Here is a 20583-nt window from a genome sequence, read left to right as displayed (position 1 = left end):
AAGAATGGTCATGAGACTTGGATCAGGGTCGAAAGAACAACATTCTGGGTATAAGCTGCTGAAATGAGCTCCTCCACTCCAGAGTGGCTACACTGTGTCTGTGAGAGAAAGTGATGAACACCATCATCCAGGGGAAGTCTGGAGTAGACACGCTTCCCCTCATTTAAAGGAGGCAGACGAGATAGTTCAAGCGTCTGATTCAGTTGCCTCCTGACCTAGAGGTTTTCTGGGCATGACACGCTGGAAGAAGACTTCAGGGCGGATCCAGAACTAACCTGGGAATGACTAGGAGTCACCCAGGAAGAGCTGGAGAAACCTACTTCCTGAGTTTCCCTTGGAAATGTGTTACCTCCACAATTTAACCTTGGATAAGAGAATGAATGAATGGGTGGATGGATGGATGGATGGATGCCTTAAATACATATTCATTCTGCAAAAATAAACTTTTAAATCTCAAGTAAGCAGCGCTGTCGATACAGGCTCACAGATTAAAACGTTCCTCTGTCCCTTCTGGATTGCTGCTAACTGTTTGACTTCCCCTACAGACTTAAAAACAGAGTTCATTATTACATGAAGGCGTGGAGCATGAAATAGATATTAGCAGCAGTGTTGGGATGCTGAAGGACCATCACTGGAGGCCTTTAAACATCCACCATCAACACATTTATTGCTTGTGAAAGAGAATTGGGTGTTGGTTTCCACACGTCTCCGAGCTGTCACCTCACATGCATGCTTGGGGATTTGATGGACACCGAGTCCACCAAAGGGACTTCAGGGATTGCTTGCCTTTGATCTTCTCCCGAGACTCTCGATTACCCATCATTCAGCAGGGCTTAGGCCCTGGAGACCAGACTGGTGAGGGTGGCATGTTAACATGAGCACTGATGTACCCAAGAGACTCTCAGATTTATTTTTTCCATCTCAGACCTCATATTGTAGACTACACTGACACAGGAGGGGAACAGAACAGTGTGTGTTATGAAAGTTTGGGCTGAAAATGTCAGATGAGTGTAAGAGAGATTTGAAATATGTCAAAGGAAGATTTTGAAAATGATTTGAACCCTTATTATCACTTCTTTTTATTTCTTGCTCAGTCCAAAGGCTTTCCACAGATGAGCAAGGTTTTCATCAGAAATGCTCGATAATGCCTGATGCGCCATCATTTATGGCTGGTGCTCACCGGGGGAGACATGACATTGATTTTCCATAAGGTGCAGATGACATGTGGTCTATTTTACCAACAGCCGTGTCATGTAATAAGTCATGATTTGACTGCAGCTGTCACCTTGCACGATGGTTTTTATCATGAAACGAAGATGGGGTTAGACGCTGCGGATAACCTTTGGTGGTTTTCATTGTTAACTCAAATCCCTTTTTCTGTGTAACAGTGAGATTCATGGACTTTCACAGTTTTAGTTCTTATTCTTTTCATGTTTTTGTGTTACAGGCTTCCTCAGTACAGGGGACCAGGCTGCTAAAGGGAACTATGGGCTCTTGGACCAGATCCAGGCCTTAAGGTGGATTAGCGAGAACATTGGTTTCTTCGGAGGAGATTCCAACCGCATCACGGTGTTCGGTTCTGGGATCGGGGCTTCCTGTGTTAGCCTGCTCACCCTCTCCCACCACTCTGAAGGTACAGCACCAACGGGGGAAAGGCTGCTCACAACTGCTGCTTGATAGCATAGGCAACAGCGTCGTGGAGGTTTAAGTGCAGACATTTACTCTTACATGACATCAAATGTAATTATATCAAAAACATTCTGATTTCAAACACATTTGAAGCTTCACATGCAATGTTGACTTACTTTCCACCTTTAATGTGAGAAATAATAATGTGATTGTGGGTAAGGATCAACAAAAAGTTATATTTAGGCCCACACACAGTGTTGTTTTTCTCTCCTCTACCCTAATGCCACCTCACAATGGTTTAAGGCTCTTGTTGGTGATGACTTTAATACTTAGTGCAGCATTCATGCTTGTCTTAGAAATGCAATAAACCTTCCTCATATACCCCTCTAATGCATCATCGAATTAAGACAGATTTTCTACTTTCTACTCAGGTAAGTTCCTGCAAGAAGCACTTTAGCTCTTTCAAATGAACCTGCTGTGCTGGCGTTGAGCTCCATCTTTGGATATTAGACTCCAGCTGTGGTGCTGTGCAGCCAAATGGTCACTGCTTCATTTTGAACCTGAGATGATTAGTCAGGATTTCATCTATCAGTCTGATCTCTGTCTGGGGTGTTCTGCGTTTGTTTGATGGCGCTGTACTGTGGACACGGAGATGTTGTTGTTTGGCAGCACAAGAGTTTTTTCAGATGGGAAAGAGCTCCAGGTTCAGTTGTTGTTTGGAAAGCCTTCTTGTTATTGGACTGACTGCTTTGAAAACACCTGGTTAATAATATGACAGTGAGATCTGATTGTACACATCAAGGAAGTATATTAAAACACAGAGATGACGTCATTTACCTTAAAACCAAGGTGTGTGTGTTAGGTAATTTGATTTTATCCCATATTACCTTAAAGGACGACACACCCTTTGATAGAGAGAGAGAGTAAATTGATTATTTGTAATGTCCATGTGCATGACTCAACCAGCCCCCATGTCCATGTGTGTGGCTCAACCAGCCCCCACTCTGCTCCAGCCTCAGCCTTTCTCTGTATACCTGCATTCTTCAATTATCTGGTAGATAATATTTAACCTCCATAACCCTGGAACCTGAAATAAACACACATGACAACAAGGAAGACATTTTACCCTGAGTCTCCAAATGCATGGAGAGTTAGCGCAGAGAAACCTCCTCCGAGGCTTCTCCACGTCACTCCCGTGTGCTCCTAGTTCTTCAGTGGTTTTATTCACCAAATGGATGGGGGGAGAAGGCGGACCTTCTCAAGTTACAGAGGTACAGAGTTCTCTCAATTAACATCTTTGCTCAACCTTTTTATGAACAGCCAACACAGATTCATGATGTGTAATGGGCATCTTTTAGGTCTCAAACAGGTGCATTTATAAAAATACCCAACAGTGTGACTTGACTTGGACTCGCCCTCTAAAAACCCAAGACCTGACTCAGCCTTTATGTGTAAGGCTTAAAGGCTAAAGCCTGGTTTATGTTTCTGCATCAGCTCCACGAGGGAGAGACCAGGACAACAGAGGGCGTAGCGCTGTTTTTGGGTATCCTGTCATGTATCTGGTCCAAGATATTTACTGTTGTGTTTATATTGTTTTTTTGTTTTTTTTGTATTTCAGAGACTTCTTAACACTCATTCTCTTCCATCTCTTCATGCGCTCGCCACCTCTAAACCCACATTTCCTGTCATTTCCATCTACGAGTAAAACACTTGCTGCATATCTCCTTACTCCTCCGGTCAAGGGTGAAATAAAATTTTATATTTAGGAGGGTTTCTGCGAGGTGTTCTTCACGCTGCTCCACGCCTGTTGCTAGATATCGTAGGCCCTCTGCATTTTTTGAGGGCGCGATGGCGGTGCTGTTGACATGTTTAAAGGAAGCGGTATCCTGACTAATCACAAATGTGTGTTCTACATCTCTTTTGACAGGTGTTTAGAAAAGTGGGCTCGACTCCGTCTGTTTTTTGCGTGCATGTTGGAGAGCCCTCGAAACGACGGATAATGGTTCCGTATCGACGCAGGCGCATTAACTAGGCTTTAGAATGAGCTGGTTAGTAAGCCACAGAGAGGGAGGTAAACTCAAAAGCTCAAGCGGCTGCTTGATTGTGAAAAGAACACATCATGATTATTTTGTTCAATATTGATATCATGATTATTTTGTTCAATACTGATATCATGATTATTTGACATAATTAATCATCAGTCTGAGCTGCACATTTTTTCGGCTTAAAAGTGCCTCCTGCTGTGGCAGATCCATACAATTCTAATCATTTTATAGAATAACTATCTCAGCTTCTTAAATCCTAATATAAAAACATACAATAGAAAGTGCTTAAGTTCGACAGAACGTGTGTTCTTTAAAATTGAGAATAAAAATCTGCTTGTGAATAATCGAATCAAAAACGTCCCTGTTGTTTCCAACAAGTTTCTAAGTTGAGTAAAGAAACTGTCCTTCCTTTTGTTAAATATCATACATGAATTTAAAATTCACTGAATTTTTACTACACAAAGTGTAGTGACTTACCTTTAGCATATGCAACTCCACCACACAGCTGAACTCCTCCAGGCTTATGTTATTTGTGGAGATAGAGCATCATTTTGCAGAGCAAACAGAGTCAGTGGTAGAGTCGCGTTGCTGTTATCCAATCCAAGGCTACATGTCCAAATATCAGAAAATAAGACTCCAGATCCTAAAGCCGGGCGTACACTGTGCGACTTTTTCACTTTTTTGAGCCGATTTTCCACTCGTACGAGAATCCATGAGATCGGGGCGAGTTTTACGCCGAGCGTCGTGTAGTGTACAGGGGGTTACGAGAGGCGATTAACACCACGTGACCAGCTACCGATCAGCAATCGTGAGCTTGCATGGACTTCTGGCGTGTTTAATATTTTGCTCGTTCCTCGTGAGGGTATCGCACTGTTGAAGCGGCGCTGCGAGCAGCTGCGACCCAAAATGTACCTGAACCGCTCATGGCGCATGCGCAATCCTGCATCAACACCGCTCGCTATTTCCCTAATAACACACGCTGTTCGTTTTTGTTTCTGCACTTTTTTTACTCACAAAGATTGTCAAGAAAGCGTGTTTGTCGTGTTCATGTCAAATTAAACTGATCACTAAAAACAGATTTACTTTCTTTATTTCGTTTTCCTCATCCAACCCCCATAAATCCCTGTGTGTCCTCCTGCAGCACTCCCGAAGGACAACAGGCAAAACAAGACAAAAAAGTCTGACGTGTTGAGTAAAAACTGCTATTTTTAGCATATTTTTAGGGCCGACGTGTTGCTACCAGACGTACGGTGTGAGCAGTCAGGTCGCAACCGAGAACTGGGTCGTACACATCGGTCGTACAGTGTGAGCGCATGACTCGTGAGATCTGCCCTGCGAGGAAGTCGTACAGTTTGAGCTGAAGCTGAGTGCTACGACTGAAAAAGTCGCACAGTGTACGCCCGGCTTAAAGCTCAACTCTGATGTGGCTCTCTTCTTGATGCTCAAACAGGACATTATTTACCCCAGAGTACGACTTGCAAGGCATTCATTCCAAATAGAGACCTCTGCAAATGTATTGATTAAATGAGTGAACAACACCTTTAAAGGGATACTATGCATTCAAATGTTTAGTTTTCTTGAGCCAGCATGTGCTAAAATGACCCTTTACAGGATTAATGAAATGCCACTCAGACTCCACCACCCCTCTGTTGCCAGAACACTGCCACTGCAACTTCAGAGTTGCCAGTCCACTATCTGCTGGTGGAGGGAGCTGTGGAGCTGGAGTCTGCTTCCAGCATGTTTCCTGCATGTGCTGTTTACATGAACACAGCTGATTTGTTTCATTTAGCGATGAACCGCACCTCTAATGAAGGCTGAGGAGACGTTTCAGCAGTTAGGTTAGATGTTCAAAAGAAGAACGCACAGAGAATTAATAACGGGCTCTAGGGGGTGCTAGAAGCAAGCAAAACTTCTGAGTGTGCTTTTAACTTTCTTCTGTTTTGCTGACCTCCTTTAACGTTCATCAGAGGTTTCTCTGTGTAGCTTTCACCTGCATCAGAGTTAGCTGGTTTATTAGCTACAATGATTCAACCCAACAAGCATCTCTTTCTTTTCATAGTGAAATATTGCTTCCACAATAAAGAGTCCTAATAAACTCACATCCCTCTTCTGCTGCTATGTTTCTGAGTGTGAGGCTAATGCTAGCCCGAAAAGCTCTTCTTTAGGCCAGTGGTCATATTTACGCACAGATCTGTGTGTATTTTGTGCGTTCAAACAATTTAGTGCGTTTTTTGGTATTTACCAATTTGCACTTGAGTGTAAAAAATGTTTGTGAGTATGAGAACAGCTCTGAGCATGCGTACGAACAGCATCTAGTGGTAGAATGGGGGAACAGCAATACTGAAAATCTCATTCCTCACCCAGAAAATTGTTTTTTCACCCAATAAATAATTATGTCTGTGGACAGACAGCTTTTTCACAAAACTGGTGTTTGAATCTATAAAGATGCATGTGACCAATGGGAATCTGACGTTGTAGCCTGGCTGATCTAGTGTTACTGGAGGATTTGGCAGAGCGTGCACTCCAGTGGAAACTACTGACCTGGTTCCTGATGGAGATGCTTCTGGACCTATGCAGTGATTTAGACATTTTAGGTGGAACAACAGACAAACTGCACAAATCTGATTCCAGTCCGTAATCAATTACTGACAACTATAATAACCCGCCAGAACATTCTCTTCCCCCGAACATACACAGCCATGGTAGCCAAGGTAACCAAAATGACTGACAGCTCTGCACTCAAACATTTCCAAACAAGAACAAAACTAACTCCAAACAGAGAATACATAAAACTCATCAAATCTAAACTGTAAATGACAAAAAGAATGGAACATTCAGTCTGTTTTAATGTTGAACCGTTTTTGTCTTTATGACTAGGACCTCTCCGCTGACCCAAATGAGTTTAGCACGTCTGCAACATGTTTGGTTCTTTTCTACTTGGGCAGACAGTTCCTTGATCTCGCTCTCAGTAGAGTTTTTGGTTTGTTTGTTTAGTTGGTTTTTTTTTGGAGAAGAACGCAGGGATTCCCCTAATGAGCTGAGGACGTGGTGTGACTAAATATGGTAAATCGAGGGTGTGTGTCTGTGTTAAGCAATTAAGATTAAATTGTGATTACATTTAAAAGAATTTTAGTCAAGAGACGAAAACTAAATAAAAAGTTCTTGTCAAAATTAACACAGATGAAAAATCACATTTAGATATTGACAATTTCTAAGACATTCTATTTCTTTTTCCTCGCTCTACATCTGCTAAATTGCAAACACATCGTCTTTGGTAAATCACACTGAAATCACACATGCAGGGGCAAGCTCTTTGGCTCTGTAGTCAGGTAGTGGGGTCTCCATCAGACCAACATGCATAAAATACTACATTTCTTGTCACATACTGTGTCAAACTTTTGAGATGACCATTAATGGCTGCCAGGCTTTCTTGTAGTCCTTTAAAGTGGTCCTGTTAGGTAGTTCTTCGGGTTTTTTGAAGGTCTTTCAAAGATCTATAGGTTTTGTTTATTTATTTATTTATTTATTACTTTTTCTGGCATTTCTCTGCTTTTCATTCATTTTAATTCAAGTACCTTCAAAAGAATGTTGTCTGTTTGTTAGACCACTCAACACAGACCTATGACTCATTCAAAAATAAAAAGGCTCTCTAATGCAAAAGATTAAAGATTCTGTTCCAAATCAAGTTTAATCTGCAAAATTTGATCAAAGAGAACAGAGTTTGACAGATAAAATAAGATATTAGCACAATAAGTGAGATTCCCAAAAAGCCGTTAGCTGAAAACCTGATGATCAAGTGAGGATGATGCATCTCTCAAGTCCTGTTTAAGATCTTTGATGGATTTTTTTTTCTTTTTCTCAAAAAATATCCTGTTAAGCTGTTTTTAAAGCAAGACATATTTCACCAAGTTTTTGTTTGCTTTCGTTATTTTTAAGCAAAAACAGAACGAGCCGTCATGCTATAAGGACTTGATGGAAAATGAGTGAAAAAGCATCAAAATCAGGCCCCCACAACGCGGCTCTAAAATTGAGCCCAACCCGGAAATGAAATAAATTGCAGTTCCACCCTCATCCGCTGGGGGCTGGTGTCAGAAGTGAGCAAATCCTCATTGACTCCCATGTTAAAAATACCAATTTCACAGCAGAAATAAGCATGTTTACAGCCTGGTACCAAAACATGTTTTTTGTTTAAATGATCTAGTTTACACTCATGACAACTCTGAGGGGGGGTGAATTTTTTCTCACTCTTCTGTTTAAGTGTATTTAAAGCCTAAAATTCTGTATAATTAATGAGCATCCGACCCACGTGACCACAGAGCTAGCTCCGTGGAAAGGCCTCAGTGGAGCCTCGGTCTGGCTTGGAAATTGTTCCGGGATTTTGAGTCTCTGTGTTTGTGTATTCTTGTTTGGATATTATTTGTGCAATTGTTGGACAAAATAACTTGCTGTGGCATTAATTGCACTAATAGAGCGTCCAAGGAGTCTCCACTTCATTTTTTTCAGTAAGTAAAATTAAATTCATGCATTTTAGGTCACTGCCGAGCTGAGCTTAGATTTTAACATGTACTGTTTAACCATGAAATTTAAATGTAATAGGGTAAAACCCAGTGCATTTAACATAATGCTGCACTTTAGAAAATGGGTTGAAATATAACATGTCGGTGGAGCTGGGTTCCGACTATCGGCTTGTGAAGCTCTCGGGAGACCGATGTTTTCCACCCGGTTCTCCCCTTCCCGCAGCTCGGCACATCTGATCGCGGCTTCTGATTGATGCGCGGGCTGCCGGCTTGTGGAGCTCAGGGATGGAAACCTTTCCACCCGGTTCTCCCCAGCGGCAGCTCTGGGCAGATCGCAGCGGCGCTTGTCTGCTGTGAGGCTGCCGGCTTGTGGGGCTCTCCAAGACCTCTGTGTTCCACCCGGTTTTACCCAGCATTCAGCCCGGCGCATCTCTGACTCAGAAGCTCTGGTGTTGTGCACAGTTAACTCCAGTTGTAGCTAGGTTGCTACCTCCGTTAGCTTAGCTCCCACCTCCGCGTTAGCTTTGGGTTAGCTTGTAGCTAGTTCGACCGGGTGTCGTCAGTTGATCCCAGCCTTACAGCCCCACCCTCAGCTCCTCCTCTCTTCCCTTTTATGGAATTGCCTGGGCTTGAAGGAACCTGTGACACGGTCAAAATGGCGGTGGTGGCCACCTCCCATTTGGCCTCAAAAACGTGATATTGGAGCCTATGGAAAGGAGATGTCCAGTATATTTATGTCGATGATCAAAATACTAATCGAAACTTTAAAACTTTCAGAAAACACAGAAAAACTAAAATCAAGGCATTTTTTGCTTATTTGAATCAAAATATAAAGAAATAAAGGTTGGTCTAAAACTTTTGTAGCGTACTTTATCTGCTCTTGCTTGTTTCACTGGAACAGCGAGGTCTCCGCTGATCCTCTTTGGGACCATAACAATGCCAGATTTGTGTCTGGAGCTCTCCAATTTGCAATAAAGTGTTACTAATTGCTTTGACTTCCTCCGATGAATGATGACTGCTTTTGGATTGAACTTTTATTATAGATGCCCTTTTTATTCATACTTTATAATGCTACGCTCCATGTAGCATGTTATTATAGCGCAAGTGAAACCATCTCCTCTGCCTTCCAGTAAATTGGATATTACCAGCTCTGTTTTTTCCCCCTGAATGGAAATGTATGCCCCACTGATGGGATAAAAAAGGAGCAAGCAAAAAATAAATAAATAACTTGAAGGGATCCTGCGAAATTGAAACAGGAAGCCTTCTATCACGGCAGGACTCTTGCTGCGAATCTTACCAATGGCAATCAAATTTCACACAGACACCGTCGGAGCACAGATTGTCGTAATTATAGAAAGTTTAGGACTGGAGTGGGCTGCGGGATGTGACAGGAAATCCGAGTGGAGAAATGTCTTTTTTGCACCTGCTTTCAAAGACTCCAAGTGTAAACTGGTGGGATGCCACGTTGCCAAGACAACGCAATAAACAAGAGTGGAGTCGAAAAGTCTCAGTGATAATTGAAGTAAAAATCTATAATCAGATGAATTATACACAGTTTTGTGAGCACACCTGGTTTCGAGTAATGATTTCTAATCCGTGTTAGGACGCTGCTGCATCTTAGAAGACTTCTTCTATTGAGTTTCTGAGTTTAAATGGTAATTAAGCCATGCAGGAAAGAAAACTGTAAACAATATATCATGGCTCCTTGAAAACGTTCATTCCAGATTGCTTCTAAACAAAACTTGGTTCTCTATCTTTAGAAATGCCGGGTTTGATATTAGATTGAAGGTGGTGTGTACGAGCTCCCGTATGTGAATCGCGCTGCTCCTTCAGAGGCTTTCACGCAAACATTCTCCTTCGCAGCTCCTGCTTAGATCCAGGATATTAAAACCCCAGAAAATAAGAAAAGAAAGCAAATCAACAATGACACACTGTTCTGGAGCTCCCTGGTGTGTTTAAAGACGGACCGTCTACTCTTACTGTACAGTCCGTCATCACTCCTTTCACATACTTTCCATCTAATACTCTATTTTTATGCCTACTGGTGTCAGAGTGACAACTTATCGCAGATGCTCCACACCGCTCCTGAAGGTTATTTAATAAACCGAATCTTCCTATATCATCTCGGCCCGCCGGCCTTTTGCTTTGATTACCTGCTTCCTGCGGCCTGGCCTTGGTGACGTCCTGATGTGTGTGTGCGCTGAGGTTCTCCAGTCACAAGGTCCATTCATCACGTAGCATCTCCCTTCTGGCCTGTTTGAGGGCCTGGACGACCTTTCATGTGGGCTTGATTTTTCTTTTTTTTTTTTTTTTCCCCAGACTCCGATCCCTTTGCCTGCCCTCTGCATCTAATCTCCTGCTTACTGCACCCATCTGTCTCCCTGCCTGCGAGACACTAAAAGCATGTTTCCTCCCTGTTCTCGCTCTTTACCCCCGTCCGCTGCATGTGCGGTGAGCCGCTGTTAAAAAGATGGCTTCCTCGTTTTCAATCTAGCTGCACGTCTGAGACTTTAGAAGCAGAATGGTCATTAAAAACGCAGTCTCTCTTGGCAGAAGTGTGTTTTTTTGACCAGCTTATTAAATGTAGCTCAACCGTTGCGTTCCCACTGAGGGAAATCTCTGTCCCCATCTCTGTTATTTTTTTCTTTCCTTAGCTTCAAAAACAAAACAGCAAAGGAAGTGCAGAAGCAAGGACGTTAGCCATTCCCACATATTATCTATTTGGCATCGCACAGGCAGTAATTGAACATGCAGATTTAGCTTTTTTTCCCCTTCCATCTATCTCCTAATAATCATTATGATTTAAATAGTGAGGAGGCTTCCCTGTACGTGAGGAGAGTACCGAGCAGCCAGTGATTCAGACGTGTGCGTTTGCACATACATCTATAGGAGCGTATGTCTGCCTTTCCTTTTGAAACATGCACACACTAAAGACGTGTGTACCCCATTCTGGCCTGTTGTGCATGCAGATGTGTCTGTTCACGGAGCGCACATGAATGGCTAGTCGTGGAGGCGCTGAAGGTCGTTCGGTTTCTTTTTTTTTTTATCCCCCTCTCTCTCTTCCTGTAAGCAATCAGGATAAAAGCTCTGCTCCTGAGGAAGTGCTCTCCTTTTAATGGAATATCTTGGACATTAAAGACAGCTAGTGTGGAGGATCCTTCATGCCAATGTCAGCTTTCATTTTTATTAAGACTTCCGGGCTATTGAGGACCATAAATACACATGTTAAATGCTTGGGTTTTATTGCAGCAGTGTAAGGAGGTCCAAGACTTTTTAATGCAAGACCCCCCCCCCCCCCCCCCCACACACACACACACACACACACACACACACCACCCCCTTCCCAAGCAAACACTTAAACCCTTTGAACTGTGAGAATTGAGACGCCAGTGCGACGACTTCTCCTTTTCAGGCCAACATTACGTTTGTGAATCCAACAATGGGAGCGATCGCCTATAGGTAATTAAGTGAATATATTGAGGTGCAGAGAGTGGAAAAAATGTCCTACTCAAATCAAATCTTGATTATTAACTTCATTCCATGGCTGCCGCTCATTCGCTGTTGATTTTCTGACAAGAATTAGTGATTCATGCGTTTTCAAAGAGGATGTGATTGGAAGTCATTGTAATTAATGTGGTCCTTCTTCCCACTGATTGAGTGAGATACCATGGCTTCTGTTAGAGTGATGTTACTCTGATGTAATAAAGGAAAAGTGAAGCACACAGCCATGACCTTTAAGATGAAGTATTTTAAAGAACAGAGGCCCACAAGTCATTTGAATTTTAAAAGGCAGACACTAACATGCTAGATTAAGAAAAATACAACTTATTATTTATTATTGCACGTTCTTATAGTTTGCATCAGTATGTCATTTCAAGCTTTTTAATTTGGTCTCGTTTTGTTGTTTTCTGCTCATCTGGGTCTGCTCGGTGAGGTCAGAAACCCAGAGTCAGCCCAGCTTCCTCCACCAGCTTCTCTAAAGGATTCCAGGGCCAGCCTATAGATGTAATCCCCGTGGGTCCGTACAGGAACTCCCCCTAAAAAGCATTCCCAGAACACCTGGGGGTCATCCAGGGGGCGTCCTGACCAAATGCTAAAACCCACTTTAACTGGCTTTTCTCATCGTGGAGGTGCAGCAGGTCCACTCTAGCTCCCTCGTGGGTGTCCAGGTTCCTCACCCTTACGTTAAGGCTGACCCCGACCATCCTGTGAAAGGTTTAGGTTTTTGTTTTCACCGTCTCCTTTCAGTCATCACCTAAACCTCATGACTGACAGTGATAGTTGGAGTAGACCAGTACATGAAAGTCTTCCCTCTTAGTAATTTACCTGTTAGCTTCCTGCTCCATCCTTCCCTCATTCATGAGCAAAACCAAAAGACATGAACTTCTTGAGTTGAAGCAGGACCTTTCTATCTGACTCAAAGTTCCCACGTCTCCATCTGAGACCCATGGCATCAGATTTGGAGGTGCTGGGATGAAAACACCTCAGCTGTGAACCTTCCCAGTAGCAACTGCTGAACATGGTTTAATGAACTAAGAGGACCACATTTTCTACATAAAGAACAAAAACAAGATCCTCCTGCCACCACCTTCCACAAATGTGTCTATATCCTGTCCACACAAGTTAAAAGGTGTTCACAGACAAAAGGCAGCTTAGGTGGAGTCCGTCCACCGTAGGGATCAGGTCTGACTTACGGACCAGACTTGCTGTCCTTCAGTTCGGGGGGTAAAAGGCCCATCCAGCATCAATCAACGGTGCAAATGGACCAGACCCTCCTGCAACTCGATCTAGACCATTCCAAAATGTCTGAGGAGCACAATTCCTCCATATTTGGAACACACACTCTTTGCTTCTCTTTGTTAAAACTGTTAAACTCAGGCCCTGTCCACACGTAGCCGGGGATCTGCCAAAACGTAGATATTTTTCTACGTTTTGGCCTGTCATCCACACAAAAACTGAGTTTTTTCACACGAAAACGGATCTTTTTAAAAACTCCGGCCAAAGTGAAGATCTGCGTTTTCTCCGTTTCGGGTGTCTGCGTGTGGACAGACAAAACCGGAGTTTTAAGGTCCGCAACGTCACTTTCCGCGACAAAAAATGCTGACATCACGTGTGCGACCTGTGTTTACACTAGCCGACAGCATGGATGCCCTCAGAGCTGCGCTCGCTTTATCAATTGTCCAAGCGCTTTTTGCTTGTTTGTTATTGCAAGCAGAATTACTGCTCCTTGCGGAAGACCACAGACGAAGGACGAGGTTAAGAATGGGGAAGTACTGCCGCCTACAGGTCTGGCATGTCCTTAACAACGTATTTATCCAGGTACGTGTGGACAGAGTTATTTTTTAAAACGAGGTGGTGTGGATGCAAGTTTCTGGAGGGGCGGTTATTCGTTTTTTTTTTTTAAACGGCTACGTGTGGACTAGGCCTAAGTCTTTATCAAGCAGATTTCCCAGTGAACTTCTCCAGTAGCCTTCTGGTGACTTTAGAGCAGAGATCGGTGTAAAGGAGCTGTTTCTGGCCGGTATTTAACTCATAGCAGAAGGAAATAAGACTAACAACAACATTTCTCTAACCTCAACTCAATCTGCCTCTGTCAGTCTCACTACTGCTGTGGGACTGAAAGTCCTGCTGCTATGAGCGCCTGACCTCTGCTCACCTTGTCCATGCAGACTTCTAGGAGCACAAACCCTGGATCACACGACCACTGGGATTGGTTGAGCTTTAAAAGCTCTTGATTTCTTTATTAGTTGTGACTGACAATTAAAGACTCATGACAGTGAAAAACCAGGCCAGCATGATGCTTTTAAGAAATGATCAAATGAACAATTATGCATAGCTACTGATGCAATTATTGATTATAATACCAGTTCTTTGCTTTTAACAAGAAAACCAACAAACAAACCCAGCGTCTTGAATAAAAGCTTTATATGCTAATAGGAATACAAGATATGTAGAAGCAAATCTGGAAACTCAATCTGTGACACTTTCTATACATTTTACCCTTTTTATTCACCCGTCCTGCACTGGTTTGACTTTAAACAGGAAGGGTGTTGCAACATTTATGTTTGATCGACTGCACCTAGTTAGACACCAGAGTGGACAGGCAGGGAGACCGGACAACAAAATAGTGTGAGAGATGGAAGGATGGGGGACAAGAGGAAGAGCAACAATAATGGGAGATACACAAGCAAGACTGAACATGGTCATCATAAAAGATCAAGCATGATAAATGTCAGTGTCTGTACTTATATGTACTTCTCTGTGTGTGTTTGTTAGTCTTCTACTGGGTTGCACCTTTACATTTCAGTCAGAGCCAACATGAAACACTGTATCTGTGATTTACTGATGTTACTGGTTCAGAATAGAAAGTAAAATCTTAGGGACACATTACATAAATAACCTGAAAGTAGTGTTATGAGTACGAGTGTGTAGAGGAGGGGCCAAGCTGTTCCCAGGCTGGCCATCACTTATTGGAACCTACTCCTTATGACCTTCAAAACAAACATGGAGCTCCTTTCTGTAAGGAATTCTGCTGGGAATTCTCTCTACGATTTGACCTTAAAGGGATATTTTAGGTGTGTTTCTGGGTAAAAGCTGAAATTGATCATGCGTTGCAGAGACTGATAAGCTAATGGCTAGTCAACTCATCCAAGGCCAAAGTGCATTGATTCGGTCTTACTACAACTTCAGTCTCAATAATAAACTCTGGTTCACACAAACATCATTTTGTAAACTTTTGCGCTGTTGTTAAAAAGATTACTTCTACATGTTGCCGCTGCTAAATCTAGCATTAGTGGTGTGTCCCGGGATCAAGCCTGGCTTGAGAATCTGATTATTTCTGCTGGGAAGTTTTAAAATATTTAATAATGTTTGAACAACAATGAAATATATATTATTATAGCTGTTTTAAAATAGCAGCAGAACACGTTTGCATTGACAGAGCTTGGACTAGCCTTTAGCTCTTAACTCCTGTCAGAATTATAACTTTTACAGACAACTACTCCTAAAATGACTAAATCGTCACTAAATGCTTAATAGGGCTAGCGTCTATATTTAGACACTTCAACTCACATTATAAATGATGTCAGTGTGCTTTTTCACGGACTCAGAATTCAGCATTTCACCCAACAAATCATCAGAAGTCAAGCAAGTCACAGTTAATGCTGCTGTGGTGCCACTCGACCAATCGGCATGGGTCTGTGATGCACCAAACATTGGTGTGTCTGCAAAACCGGAAAACTGCCTTCCTGCAGCTCGGTCTGTCCTTTTGATCTGTAAAACTAACAATATAGGTTTATGAAACTCTCACGCCACAAGGTGAACTAGTTGTGCTAAATACGGATACACGTGCGTGAAAATCAAAGCTGCCATACTTGATCAAATGAATAATGATCACTGAATAAAGACAATAAATTGTGTATATCTATGGTAAAATGTATTGTTTTGTAGATGTAGTCTTCCTAATCATGGTAACAGTAATAATAACAATTATAATACTGAATATATATTTTCTGTTTTAAACTAAGATTTCTATAGAAAATGAAGGACAGGTATTGTGCCAGACAATCTAGTGATCATTGATGATGATGATGATGATGAAGGGGAGGAAGGTGATATGAGGGAGATCCTCAAATAAATGATATTTTAAAAATATTCTAACATTTTTATTTGATCAGAATTTGTATCTATTGCTCATCAACTTTCAGAAGTATTCCAGAGTAATCTGTTTTGTGAAGAATATACTGTATAGTGTAAGTGATTCTATATTATTCTGCACTAATATGTTCCAAAATGTGCTTGATTATTCTACATTGCCTTATATTTATCTGAATTATTCTAAAATTCAAATTATTTGATCTTCTTTGTGATTTTTAATCGGGGAATTATTTTACCAGAACAGGGCCGGTGTCTGTATTTGTTCACTTTGTTTTCTGTGATTTTCTGTCTGAAAATTAACATTTTTGAAATTGTGAAAGAAGCCCTCGGTTATATGCCCCAATTACACCCTGGGGTTGAAATTTTAAGTTTTAAATTGTTTGTCCTACAAAGAGTGAATGCTGAAACGTCCTAATGTTAGGAGCATACAGTGAAGCCGCCCATGCTGAGTGTCCATCCTTTTTTGAGTTAAAGCATAAAAAAGGTAAAAAATATCCCCAGAAAATATAAATTGCCAAAGAGGAAGATAGCTACATAACCTCATCTTCGGTATGTTATTCCTACACGATGCGCCTGTCATTGTTGTGCAAATGCCTCATGCTTGAGAGAAACCAGGGACAATTGTCAAAGTTGAATAGACCCCATTTCTGAGATGTCAAAGGCATTCAGCGACGCGAGACTGTAAAGTTACCTTCGTGCTCGGGCCAGCCGAAGGCCTCTATCTCCAGGTTTGATTTGCCTGTTTGCTGAAGGGTGTCTGTGCATCTTAGGGTGTGAAATCAGCCCTACATGAGATGAGAGAATGGGGGCGCTCCTTGTCGGGTGCTGTATTCTTCTACTGCGATTGACAAGAGCGATAATTAAAGCAGGGAGGGGGGTGCGTGCCATCTCTGTGCAGCAAGGCTTGTATTTATTTACGCTGACTACTCAGCTTTGTTGTCTTCCGTATACTGTGGCGTTCATCGTGCGGGAGAGCTGGGTTGCTTTAACGAGTGGCCTGCGTGGCGTTATTCAGTCACACCGTGTCTTCTGACATTGTACAGCAGAGCAAAATTGCTTCATTCTTCGAAAACAAAAACGGCAGATTACTCACCACCTAAGGTATTACTTTCCTTGAACTCGAAAGAAATTGCAAAAGCTCTAACTCAGGCAGCAATTTTCTTTTTGCTTTTTCGTGCAGCAAAGACAAAAAATGAATCAGGTTATTTTAACTAGCAAATCTGTCCTTTTTTTCCCCCATTAAACCTTTCATTTAACAGATAAGCCCCACTGAGATCAGCACACGGCGAACCTTGCCAAAGGAAGCAGAACGTGTCATAAAGAACAGCACGGACAGACAACAGTAACAAAATCAAACAGTGAAAATAGATCAAATGAAGGCAGCAACAGTCACAGTAAAAACAAAGAATGACACATGATTTAAGATTTGAATGATGCTTTCTGCAGTGGGGATTTTTTTTTTTTGTAGTAAAGAGGAACCATGGGAGGCATCGTCCAGTTGGGCTGTCCATCTGAGTGAGGCGTTTTTACCTCTCCCCTGACAGGAGAGGGCAGAGGATTGAAGAATTGACAAATGGCCCTAAAACGGTGACGGCAGTTTATTCGGGTACTCCAGGCATCATTCTGTCTCAGCTTGCAGCAGGTTGCTGAGCCTATAAAGCATGGAGTTATAGGTGTTAAAGAGACAAGCAGCAGATCACAGAGAGAGGTAGGGGATAATTGAGTACTTTAGTAAATCCATGCCTCCATCAGCCCAGGTAACGGCTCAGAGCGTTGCATAAAGCCAGGGCCCCACAACCGCTCGAATGGGCTTGGTTCGCTTGAGCGACACGTGGCACACTGTCTAAGCAATATTCTCTGAGACAATACAGTGAGACCCATCTGGTGATGTATTGCTGAAATTGCTTTTGGAATCTAATCACTGCTGATGAACGAGGTGACTACAGAATATGTCATCTGTTGAAGCCCTGCAGTCCCCTGTGAAGATGCTGGCAAGTCATTAGTTCAGGTAGATGCCATCTATGAATCATTCTTGATAAATCATTGTCAGGGGTGCGTTCATACACCTCCTAACGGACGGGGACGGGGTGGGAGGGAGGTGGGGGGGCTTCCTGGCTGCGGCATATCGTTTCTTTGATCCTGTTAGGCTTTAAACCCAAAGCACCCTTTTATTGCACTCAGACTGTCTTGGCTGTTTCCTGTCTTGATTGGTTTAATGAGATGATGGAAGTGTCTGTCTGTCTGTATTTGTATGTGTATGTGTCTGTCTGTCTGTATTTGTATGTGTATGTGTCTGTCTGTCTGTCTGTCTATATGTGTCTGTCTGTCTGTCTGTCTGTCTATATGTGTCTGTCTGTCTGTCTGTCTGTCTATATGTGTCTGTCTGTCTCCATGCTACGCTGAAGCATTTTCTCCTCTTCCCTGTGTAACGTCCAGCAATGGTCAGTTTTTAGATACAGTTTGACCGTTCAACATCTGGTCAAAAAGGAGAGACAAGACTGCATGTGTCCCCTTTAAATTGGCCTGCCTCCATCCCATCAGCTGGAGCTCAGAGTCCCTGCAGCTCTGAACACAGATGACACATGTCACCAATAACATTCTCTCCTTAAGGTCCAATCTTTCAGGTCTTCATGCCTCCATATAAGGAACACTCGCAGCTCGGATCAGTTGCTACGTCAAAGAATGATTTCCTAAATCAGATATGAACTTCTACAACTTATAAGCTAGATAATCATTAAATAAATGTTTGTTTATTGCTACTTATACTAATTATAATATAATGAAATGTTTTCATTAATCTGTGCTCAATGATTGAAGTGTGAAATGAATGTTATGATTATGACTACAGTGATTGAAATATGTTTCAGCACGTTTACATGACAAGGTCATCAACACTTGCACTCACACAAGAACAAGTAAGGTTAAGTTAAACTCTGACACATAAATAGTCTTTTGCCCCAGTCAAAGCTTCCGTATCAAAGAAGGCGTGTTTCTGAGACTCTTGATAATATTCCTCAATCTTGTCAACCTTTGGTTGGCTACACAAATCATAACATGAGAACATCAAAACTGGACCACTCTCGGGTGATCTCTCAGTTCTAGAGAAAAGCTTCAGACCGGCCACCTGAAGCAAAACCCTCTTTAACCACCAAAGCTTTTGACACGTCATCAAAATCTTTTTGCACCTGCGAAGCTGATACCGCAACAGTTCCTGCAGAACAAGCTGATATTGTTTGGACTCCTTAAGAGTCCCGGACGCGGTTCCATCCATCTGTCGTGACCTGGAGACAACTCTAAGACCGGTTTAGTGGGGCCGCAGTTTCTTCTACGGACCTCAATGCCTGGAAGTCCGAGGACTTCGACATTCCAGATCTAACACAAGGGTCTTCGAGTGGGTACGTAGACATGACAGATAGCGTCTGATGTGCTTTTGATAATAACCACCTTATCTATGAGACCACTGGGATCTCAGCTCTCATAGATAAGGGAGTTCTGACTAACATTGCATTCACACATAGGTTCATACATCACATCTAGTTCCATCCATCACATTAAATGCTTAGTTAACTTGTCATGTTTAAATTGTTGGTAAAATAAATTCTTACTTTTATAAACCTGACTCTTTTCTGAATCAAAACGAAGTGTGTACAATCCCCTAATAAACAAAGAATCCTAGAATCTTCTGATAAACACAGTAAAGACCAAGCAGGGTTGATATTCTATATTTAGACAGAGTATCACAGCTTATTGGTCATAAGTAGAGGTAAAATATATTGAGCTCTTAAAGCACTCAATTTACCAAACCCTACACCTGATTCTCATAGCTGTTTCTTCTTCTCCTCTCTCTCTCTCTCTCTCTCTCTCTCTCTCTCTCTCTCTCTCTCTCTCTCTCTCTCTCGCTCTCTCTCTTCTCACCATGTCTCCCTATCTCTGCGTCGGTCTGTCTCTGGCACCAGTGTAAAGCAACCATTATAAAGCGATGCATGGGTGTCTGTGTGAGTGGGAGAGAGGGACTTGGCACTCCTCCTGCCCCACCTGCAGAGGAAGCACTGACAGCTGAGCACTGGGGTCTCATCTCTCCACCACCCCCTCCTCCTCCCATCTCCACATCTCTGCTGACCTCCCTCATCCTCTCACAGCTTCTCCATCTCCCTCCTTCTCTCCAACAGTGCCCTCAGTTTCCTTTTAGTTTCCTTTAAAATAAACGTTTGTAAAAATCGTACCTATTATCCGTGTGGGATTGTTTCATGTGGGTCAAAAGACTTCCTCCCACCATGACATAATCAACCGGCCAAACGTCAGAACTCATGGTAGAATCAGTTCCACTTTCGTTGATAAACATTTTAGCCCAGCATGAAAGATCCATCCAGTCCGTTCTCGAACAATTAACCGTCACTAACCAACGTTTACTCCACCTCGATGCAGCCCATCGCCAGATGGAAACTCGGCTTAGCGCTTCACCACCTCACGGCGCTACTTCCGCCACTCCATCCCTTCCGTTACTTCCGGATCCACCGCCTCGGGCTCATTTCCGGGTCGCCGACTATCCAACACCTGAAACCTTCTCCGGTCAGCCCGGCAAATGCGGAAATTTTTTGCTTTTATGCCAGTTGGCTTTCAAAAGATCACCCGATACCTTTACCAGTGATCCGATTAAAATATCACATATTGTCGGACTACTCTGCGGTAAAGCCTTACTAAGGGCCGAAGCTAGGAGCCGCCAACCTAGCTTCCTG

The 20583-nt window shown here is 42.6% G+C and overlaps 1 protein-coding gene across 1 annotated transcript in view; it reads left to right on the top strand.

The window, feature by feature from the left end:
- The window catches only part of nlgn3a (neuroligin 3a), a 232842-nt gene that overhangs the window by 152896 nt on the left and 59363 nt on the right, over window positions 1-20583 (top strand). The window contains exon 6 of the mRNA XM_070552687.1: window positions 1448-1633. Coding sequence (XP_070408788.1) covers window positions 1448-1633 — 186 coding nt within the window. The remainder of the gene's footprint in view (window positions 1-1447; window positions 1634-20583) is intronic.

This window comes from Nothobranchius furzeri, chromosome 1 (genome assembly GCF_043380555.1).
Source record: "Nothobranchius furzeri strain GRZ-AD chromosome 1, NfurGRZ-RIMD1, whole genome shotgun sequence".
Taxonomy (NCBI): Eukaryota; Metazoa; Chordata; class Actinopteri; order Cyprinodontiformes; family Nothobranchiidae; genus Nothobranchius; species Nothobranchius furzeri.
The sequence above is the reverse complement of the archived record's forward strand: the minus strand, read 5'-3'. Positions and strand labels throughout refer to the sequence as shown.